Source organism: Rhincodon typus, chromosome 49 (assembly GCF_021869965.1).
Source record: "Rhincodon typus isolate 14 chromosome 49, sRhiTyp1.1, whole genome shotgun sequence".
NCBI lineage: Eukaryota > Metazoa > Chordata > Chondrichthyes > Orectolobiformes > Rhincodontidae > Rhincodon > Rhincodon typus.
The window spans coordinates 3,841,752-3,851,664 of NC_063380.1; the positions used below are offsets into that span (position 1 = coordinate 3,841,752).

The 9,913-nt window shown below is 56.0% G+C and overlaps 1 protein-coding gene across 1 annotated transcript in view; it reads right to left on the reverse strand.

The window, feature by feature from the left end:
• LOC109926607 (autism susceptibility gene 2 protein homolog) overlaps positions 1–9,913 on the reverse strand; it is a 17,395-nt gene that overhangs the window by 3,545 nt on the left and 3,937 nt on the right. The window contains 8 exon segments of the mRNA XM_048620909.1: positions 304–387; positions 1,073–1,150; positions 1,629–1,761; positions 6,100–6,171; positions 6,744–6,773; positions 6,930–6,998; positions 8,735–8,830; positions 9,330–9,544. Coding sequence (XP_048476866.1) covers positions 304–387; positions 1,073–1,150; positions 1,629–1,761; positions 6,100–6,171; positions 6,744–6,773; positions 6,930–6,998; positions 8,735–8,830; positions 9,330–9,544 — 777 coding nt within the window.

The window sequence follows — 9,913 nt, forward strand, 5'->3', positions numbered from 1 at the left end:
AGCGCCGCACTGTCGGAGGGTCAGCGCCGAGGGAGCGCCGCACTGTCGGAGGGTCAGCGCCGAGGGAGCGCCGCACTGTCGGAGGGTCAGCGCCGAGGGAGCGCCGCACTGTCGGAGGGTCAGCGCCGAGGGAGCGCCGCACTGTCGGAGGGTCAGCGCCGAGGGAGCGCCGCACTGTCGGAGGGTCAGCGCCGAGGGAGCGCCGCACTGTCGGAGGGTCAGCGCCGCACTGTCGGAGGGTCAGCGCCGCACTGTCGGAGGGTCAGCGCCGCACTGTCGGAGGGTCTTATGAGACTCACTCACCCACTGCTGGGTTCCCCAAGCCTCCAAAGGCTCCGTTTGCTAGTTGCCCGATTGTGCTGTAGGATGGGGTCCTGCTGTACGGATCTGCAGCGAGAAATGACACACACAGACAAGGCCCGTTACCAGGCAAGCTCTCATACCAACAACCTCACCCGAGGCCCGTCCGAACTCCCCCTCGACACCACCTCCAAACTCCAGGTGAGAAAGGCTCGCATACCTCGTGCCCTCCCTTCCCAAAAAGCGAGCTTGGCAACACACGAGCCGTGTCAGGCGGCCATCTTGTCTCTCAGAGTAGATTAAAAGTGGGCATCAATTTGGGCTGAGCTTGGGTGGAGGGGGGAGCAGTGTCTCCAATCAGAAGCGCCCAGAGCGCTTTGGGAACTCAGGCACCGAGTACGTTGGAGGCCGAGAGGCACGTTTCAGGCAAAACATGTCAAGGGGCTCGATCGGCCATGATGATGTGACATGGAGGAATGGGCAGGGACTGCAGCAAGCAATCAACCCTGATCCTGGCATGGGTGAGGGGGTCAGGAACGTCTCGGGAAAGATCAGAGTATCTGTGTCGTCACGTGCCCATGGCAACAGGATGCCTGTCTTCCATCACCGTCTGTCAATATAAACTCCAGGCCGCCCTCACCGACCAACTCCCCACCCCCTCTCCCCGGGGAACAGCACAGCCCTGAGGAGGCTCTCTGGGAATCTGCGTTCCGGGCCTCTCTCTTCAGGGTGAAGAGAGTCAGAGGGACCAGCCAGCAGCTGCAGGACTTACCGAGATGCGAGGGAGGATTGAGGAATGTGTTGAGGTTACTCGGAGGTGCGAACGGTGAAGATGCTGCATGAACCGCATCTACAAAGGGACAGAGGGTGGATTAGCAGCAAGGAAATCCCGGAACGCCCTCCCCGACACACATGCCCTCACTGAGCCCCCCCCCACCAGGAGCAACTTGGAAAGACAGACCATCAGGATAGTGAAAGTGTCCCTTCAAGATTCCCACTTTCTCTCGCAGTTCAAACCGTTAGACAGCGGGGTGAAATCAATGAGAGGGGAATGAGGAGCACACGCCTGAGGGCTAATGACACCCAACGCCGTGCGTTCACGCGGCAAATGCCCCCCCACCACCCCCCAACCAAACCCACCCTTGAGGAGAAATCGTGCCAGTTCGCCAAAGGGTCTGGGAGCGAAATCCTGACATTGCCCCACCTCCCTACGTACCCTGTAGAGCCATTCCCCTCCCCCCGCCCAGCACCCCCTGCACCCAGGCACTCCATCCGGCCCCCCCACCCCACCCCAAACACCTCGCAGTCTGCCCGTGCCAGCCACATACCTGCAGCGGTAAAGAGGGTGGCGGGTCGGGCCACTTCGTGGGAGTTTGCGATGGGCCCGAAGATGCTGCCGGGGTTTCGCGTGAGCAGCTCGCTCTTGGTGAAGTCCAGTTTGTGATGGTCTGTGTGTATCACCTGTCGGCCGGTTGGGGTGGGGAGACACAACGAGAGAGTGATCAAAATACATCTCCGAGATTTCCTTTCAAATTCAGTCAAACGGGAAAGGGAAGCACAAGGAAGGTTTAGGAAGCTAAAATTGGGACAGGGCCCGTGAGGAATAGAAGGAAAGTACTCAAGCAGGGAATTAGGGGAGTGAGAAGGGGCCTTGGCACGTTGGGTTTAAGAGACTCCCAAGGCATTCTATAGATACATTAAAGACAAGAGGATAAATAGGGAGAAGGTAGGACCTTGAAGGATAAAGGAAGGAACTTGTGCTTGGAGGCAGAGGACATAGGCAAGATCCGAAATGAGTATTTTGCATCAGTATTCACTCAAGAAAAGGATACGGAGGATAGAGAGATTAGAGTAGAGCACGCTAATATGCTTGGGCATTTTGCGATCAAGAAAGAAGTGGTGTTGGGTCTCTTGAAGAGCATTAAGGTGGATAAGTCCCCAGGGCCCGATGGTATCTATCCCAGGTTAGTTGAGAGAAGCAAGAGAGGAGATTGCTGAGGCTTTGACCAGGACCTTTCTATCCTCGCTAGCCACTGGAGAGGCCCCAAAGGACTGGCGAGTAGATGTTGTTCCTCTGTTCGAGAAGGGAAATAGGGAAAATCCAGGAAACTATAGACCAGTGAGTCTCACATTGGTAGCTGGGAAGCTACTGGAGAGAATTCTTAGGGATAGGATTTACACACATTTGGAAAAGCACTGCCTAACTAGGGACCGTCAGCATGCGTTTGTGCAGGATAGGTCATGTCTTACTAACTGGATTGAATTTTTCAAGGAGGTGATGAAGGTGATCGATGAGGGTAGAGCAGTGGATGTTGTTTACATGGATTTTAGTTAGGCTTTCGACAAGGTCTCTCAAAGTAGAGTCATCCAGAAGATAAAGGTGATGGGATCCACGGTGACTTGGCTGCACGGATTCAGAACTGGCTTGTCCAGAGGTTAGTGGTGGAAGGGAGTTATTCAGGCTGGAGGTCTGTGACCAGTGGTATTCCACAGGGATCCGTACTGGGATCTCTGCTGTTTGTGACATATATATAAACGACTTGGATGAAAACGTAGAAGGGTGGGTTAGTAAGTTTGCAGACGGTACAAAGATCGGTGGGGCTGTGGACAGTGTAGAAGGTTGTCAAACAATACAGCAGGATATCATCTGGGCAGAGGAGCTCTGGCTCAGAATGGGTGGGCTGGAGTGTGAACCTGAGAGCTGTGTGACAGCAGGGAGGGACATTCACACTTCGTCAGGTCAAGTTCTACAAAACTAGCCAGCGGTCAGTGGTGGGAGGCTTGTATGACCGCAGCGGAGGCAGGTAGAGGGATCCTGGATCGGGTGTTGGAGGAGCTTCAGCTCTTGATCTCGTCCCAACAAGGTATGGGATACTTGGTCCAAGTGCGGAGAAGGGATAGGTCTGGAGGGACGGTTGCACCGTAGCACGGGAGGCTATTCAAGCGGGGGGGGCACACGCGCTCAGACAAGGTTGTTAAAGTTCCCAGAGCAAGTGACGGGACAGAGTATGGCAAGGGGTCAGGAATCGAACATCAGGCACAGCAGTGAAAAGGGTCAACAAGGAGAAGTCAACACAGGACACAGACTGAGGGCGTTGTAACTAAATACATGCAGAATACGAAACGAGGTAAACAAGCTGGTGCTGCAGACTGAAACCAGCTGGTACAACGTCGTGAGACGTAGCTGCAAGGGGAACAGGGCTGGGGACTACATACCCAGAGATACACGTCCTTTCGAAAAGGATGTGCAGAGGGGGTAGGTTTGCTGCGCTCGTCAGAAATGAAATCACATCGATACCAAGAAGTGACGTAGAGTCGGAAGGCGCAGAAACTGTGTGGGTAGAGTGAAGGACCCGCAAAAGGGAAAGAGACCCGGGTGGGAGTTGTGTGTAAATCCCCTAGCAGTAGTCAGGATGTGGTACAGAAAAGAAATCAGGAGATCGAAAGGGCATGTTAGGAACTATTACTGTAACCACGGTGGGGGGCTTCAATATACAGGCGGCCTGGGAAATATCAGGGTGGTAGCAGGAAAAGGGATTTGTGGAATGTGTACGAGATGGCTTTTTTGGTCGAGCCCATGGGGGGAACAGGCAATTCTGGATCAGGTGGATGTGTAATGAGGCAGACTTGTTTAGGAACCCCTAGGGAGCAGTTACCGTACTGTGACAGAATTCACCCTGCTGTTAGAGAGGGAGGAGGTGGCATCAGATGGAACGGGAGTACAGCTCAGTAAAGGTAACTCCAAAGACACGAGGGAGGAGGCTGACCAGAGACGATTGGGAGGGGACCCCTAGCAGGGAAGAGGGAGCAATGGCAGGAGTTTTCCGGGGGCTAATTCAGGAGGCACAGCCGAAATTCATCCCAAGGAAGAAGAAACAGATTGGGGGGAGGACGAGGCAACTATGGCCGACAAAGGGAGGTCAGGGGCAGCGTCAAAACAGAATAAAAAGCAGGTGGTGAGGATTAGTGGCAAAACAAGGGGATTGGGAAGCCTTTAAAAAGCCAGAAGAAGATAACTGATAAAGCAATAAGGCGGGTGGTGGGGGGGAATGACGAACCGTGAAGGTAAAGGTGGATAAATCACCAGGACCAGATGGATGACACCCCAGGGATTGACGGAGCGAGCTGAGGAAATTGTAGAGGCATTGGTGGTGATGGTTTTCCAGGAATCACTGGGGTTTGGTGGGGGACGCAGGGAGAGCACTGGGAAATGGCTAATGTAACACCCCTATTTAAGGAGGGCAGAAAACGGGAAACTATAGGCTGGTTAGCCTGACCTCGGTCAGATTTGAGAGTCCGTTATTGAGAATGAGATTACGGAGTATTTGGAAGAGAACGGTAAAACAGGGCTGAGTCAGCACAGCTTTGTCAAGGGGAGCTCGAGCCTGATAAATCAGTGAGAATTCTCGGAGGAGGTAACGAGCGAGTTAGACAAAAGGAGAGCCGGTGGACATGATCGGTTTGGATTTCCAGAAGGCCTTTGATAAGGTGCCACGCGGGAGGCTGCTCAATAAGGTATTAGGCCATGGTGTTAGGGTCAAGGTACTGGCATGGATAGAGGATTGGCTGACTGGTAGGAGGCAGAGAGTAGGGATAGATGGGCCTTTTTCAAGCCGTTGACTATTGGAGTTGCACAGGGGTCAGTGTTGGGACCGCTACTGTTCACGTTATACATTAACGACCTGGATGAAGGAATATTGTTGCTAAGTTTGCATATGACACAAAGATAGGTGGAGGGACAGGGAGTGTTGAGGGAGCGGGGAGGCTGAAGAAGGACTTAGGCCGGCTAGGAGAGTGGGCAAAGAAGTGGCAGATGGAATAAAACATGGGAAAGTGAGGGGTTATGGACTTTGGTAGGAAGTGTGGACTGTTTTCTAAATGGGGAAAGGCTTTGGAAGCACAAAGGGACTTGAGAGTCCTAGTTTGGGATTTTCGTAAGGTTAATATGGAGGTTCAGTTGGCGGTTGGGAAGGCAAACGCAATGTTAGCATTCATTTCGAGAGGGCTAGAACACAAGAGCAGGGATGTACTGCTGAGGCTGTGTAAGGCTCTGGTTAGACTACATTTAGAATACCGTGAGGAGTTCTGGCTCCTGTATCTGAGGAACGACATGCTGGCTTTGGAGGGGGTTCCAGAGGGAGGTTTACAAGAACGATCCCGGGGATGAAGGGCTAGTTACAAGAGGAGCACTTGAGGACTCTGGGTCTGTATTTGATGGGAGTTTAGAAGGATGAGGGGGAATCTGATTGAAACTTACAGAATACTGGGAGGCCTGGATAGAGCGGATAACGGGAGATGACATTTCCACTGGGACCCGAGGGCGCAGCTTCAGAGTGAAGGGATGCCCCTTCAGAAGGACACTTGGCTGCAAAATAGTTCATAAACCGAGGGAGCAGTGCAGACAGTTCCAGGCACTGAGGGGGAGCGCGGGGAGACGTCGAGGCATCGCGGAGGGGATTCATCAGGGTGCTCCCAGCGACAAGGGACACCAGCTAACGTTGGGGGGTGGTGAGACTTGAGAGTTGCTCCCCACACGGCTGAGATAGAGCCAAGGGGTTGCAGGCGAAGGCTCTCAGCGCAGCGGTGGATTCAAAATCGAGAGAAACCCCGGCAGCACGCTTCCCCGACGTCAAAACCCAAGCAGATGCGTGATAACAAATGCCCACGGTCGCGATCAAGGCTGCGTGCGTTTCCCCCCCCGCCCCACCCTGTTCACCCGTAAAAAGGGGGTGGTGTAGTTGCCGGGTCACCCTGGCCCCAAAGCTCCAACCCTGACATTAAAAGACAAGGCGTACGCACCTTGTTCTTCTCCTGGTGCCGAAAGATCATCCAGGCTATTTGCACGTGCATGGCGCACCATTTCCCAGGCTTCTGCGGGGTGGGGGGGGGGGGGGGACAAAGACAGAGAGGACATCTCGGTCAATCCCACGCACGAACGCGCACACACTGACGTGGAGCGAACAACGGGAGGAACGAGGTCAAGGAATCCGCCCCCTCCCCCCACCAAACACAATCAGGAGAGAACCCAGGCCTCAAGCGCCAACTCTGACAGCTGCCTCCCGTTGCCGATCAGCAGCGGTGACCCCTGAAAAAGGCCCCACTTTCCAAAGGAGTAGTTTCGCAGGGGCGGGAGAGAGCCAGGCAGAAACAACAGCGACAGACATGGGCTCCTCACGACTCTCCACCCACAGCGCTTTGCAGCCGGTAAAGAACTTCCCGTTTTAGTGCCGGTGCGGTCGCCGAGTCTCAAGGAGACGGACAAGTTCAGGGGAACAGGGGCCGCCGGGAGAAACCGGCCGCTTAGACACCGGCCCCGGGGCACCCAGGGTGCAGTGCCTCAACCCCAGTTTGAGGGGCATCGACTGAGGGGGCAGGATCAAGTCAAAGGATGGAGCTTGGCAAAGGCAAACACAAACACGAGGGCATAACAGAACGGTGCTTACCCGTATCGCAGGCCGGTACGTTTCTGTTAACTGTGGGAGGAGCACAGGGATACAATCACACAGGTTAGATTCTGGATTTTTACCACCCCAACCCCCCCGAGCCTGGCGAATAACCCGACCCTGCCATCACGGCTCACCGTCTTGTCCCTCCAACCCCAACAGCCAAGGTGCGGCCAAGGTACTCACCCTGGGGTCCTTCTGCAGGAAGGTGTGAGTTACTGGCCCCGACCTGGAGGTCAGCTCGGGATTCGGGGTCTGGAAAGGAGACAGGGACCAACAAACGTTCAGTATTTGCACACACCAGACCACCCTCCCTCTGCCTTCCCACTTCCCGCACCAGGGCACTGCCCTATCCAGTGCACTGCAGACCCTTACCCACAGCCTGCTGACACCGCGTCTGTTTCTACGTTGGTCGAAGTCACGTTAAATGTCCAGAGAGCGCTGTCGGAGGGTCGGCGCCGAGGGAGCCGGGCCCTGTCGGAGGGTCGGCGCCGAGGGAGCCGGGCCCTGTCGGAGGGTCGGCGCCGAGGGAGCCGGGCGCTGTCGGAGGGTCGGCGCCGAGGGAGCCGGGCGCTGTCGGAGGGTCGGCGCCGAGGGAGCAGATGAAGGGTGAGGGGTGAAGGACGAGGGTAGAGGGTATGGGACGAAATCGGTCTAGTGCACTGGAACAACATCGATCCATGTAACGAACAGGTCTGGAACCGACGATCCAAGGGGAGCTTGCCACGTGCCCACAGCTGCTGTTCCCCCCCACCGAACAGCCAGACAGAGAGCACTCCTTTACACTTGTTGGGGCAGGGCAGAGGCCGGGCCGGGGTGCTGGAGTGGAGTCACCATCACCGGAAGTGGGGAGGACCAGCGGGATTGGGGGGGGAAAACATGCAAAAGGCAGAGACGGGAGAGAGACAGAGAGCGTGAGCGCGCGGGCCGGAGGGACAGAGAGCGCGAGAAAATGAGCGAGACGGACTGCGAGTGATTGAGAGAGCTGGAGAGTGACCCAGCAAGAGCGTGAGTGGTGGGGAAAATGGGGTGACAGGGCAGTTCCAAATGGGGGAGCGGATCACTCAGCAACAAGCTGCCTTCCTCAACCTGCAAGCCCATCCCCGACAATCAGCAAGAGGTACAGGGCAACATTCCTGGGAAGTTTCGGGGTTGATCGGAGATGCTGGGTGCCTTTTCCTCCCAGAAGGAGGGAGAGACTCCATTGAGGCGTGGAAATCGAGCGGGTGGCCAGGGGGTAGGGGAGGAGGAGGAGACGCAGTTTGGGTGGGGGTGGTTCAGTGGAGGGGTGTCGGAATCTGGAACGTGGGGAGAGGGCGCGAGGGGGAGCAGAACCAGGCTAACAGTGGGCGTACACACAGCCTGTACCCCCACACTGCCCCAGCCCCGGACTGGTGAGTGGGGTGGGGAAAGAGTCCTATTTCGGGAGCAAGCGAGGCCGGCAGAGCTGGGCTATCTGTTTCTGCTCGGTGAATCTGCGCGGCCATGTATCTCTAAGGTCAGCGTGCTTCAAGGCAGCCTGTGAGATGGCCGACAGCGCTGAATCGCTGAGCAGAAACCCCATAGCCAAGCTCCGTACCCACAATCTCTGGTTTATGTCACACTCTATGTCAAACCCCCAGCACGCTGCCCTGCAGGTGTAAGATCTTCCTTACTATTCTGCTCTGACACCATCACCTCGACACCTTCTTCCCACCTGTCGGCCTTAATTGGTTTGTACAGTTTTGGATCACGTGTTCCTTTGGTTAGACCGACCCTCGGCACTCGACTCTCAGACCCATCATGTTATTCCAGCCCAATCGGTTTGTCTCTAGCACCATCTTATTCTGTGTGCGCGTGCACACAGGTTGGGTAAGGGCCCGGGAAAGATGAAGCAAAGCCTGAATGAGTATTCCCCGGAACAACTGCCAGCGGGAAACAGGGAGAGAGAGGGAGGGGAGAGGGGGGTAAGCGAGCAAGAGAGAGAGGGAGGGAGGGTCGAGCGACAGTACCTTAGGTTGAAAGGCACCCTGCAGGGAGCTGAAGGGACCAGCTGGGGGCAGCACAGGAGGGATCCCAGCAACTGGAGCGTGATAGGCCTGGAAGTACTGCAGATCAAAGCACACGACCCAATGGTTAGTTCGCATGGTCACTGGGACCCACAGCGGAGAGAGAATACAGCGAGAACACTGCCCGCAACTCACCACGTCCAAGGGCCAACTCTCAATCCGTCTCCCTCCCCCAACCCCACCCAGCCCACTCTCTCTCTCCCCACTCACCTCCCTCCCTCCCTTCCCCGCCTCCCTCCCTTCCCCGCACACAGACAGCCCTCGCCCCTCACTTGCTGACGTGAGGATTAGCGATGAGTAACAGACACTGGCCCGTCCCCTGAACCGGTGAAGAACAGCGATGATAAACACCGGGAATACGCACTCTCCCCACCACCCGCCATTCTGACTGCAGACTTTTTTTAAAAGCCAGCGACAGAACGGTGTACCGAACCCAAGTCCCAGAGCGCCCACCTCCCTGAACACTTACCGAGCCCAGCCCCTTCCCCACCACCTGGAGATACCCCGGCAGCGAGTCACGCCTGCTACTTATGCTCACGTTTCGGCGGGAGTTACGCACCAGGGATGGTGCTGGAGCAGGGACCAGGCCAGGCTGAGGGATTGCTGAGTATGGGGCGAAGTGCTGGTGGGTATGCTGGTGAGTGTGCTGGTGCTGGTGAAATTGGAACGACGGTGGACCCAGCGACGCGCTCCGCTCCGGCCCCTGCGAGCTCAGGTACCGCGTGTTCAACTCCTGCCGGATCAGCTCTTGTTCTGCACACAGGAGAGACGCAGCAGGAAAAGGATCAGTGGGACACGCACACAGAGAGAGAGGGCACACGAGACAGAGACAGACAGAGAGAAAGAGACAGCGCAAGACGGAGACAGACAGAGAGAGAGAGAGCACACAAGACAGAGAGAGAGAGAGCGAGCGCAAGCACACAGAGAGAGCGCGCACAAGACAGAGACAGACAAAGAGAGAGAGAGCACATGCGAGACAGAGAGCAAGACAGACAGCGACAGACAGAGAGAGAGCGAGCGAGACAGTAACAGAGAGCGCGAGAGAGACAGAGAGAGAGCGAGAGAGAGAAACAGTGACAGAGAGAACGAGACAGAGAGAACGAGACAGAGAGAACGAGACAG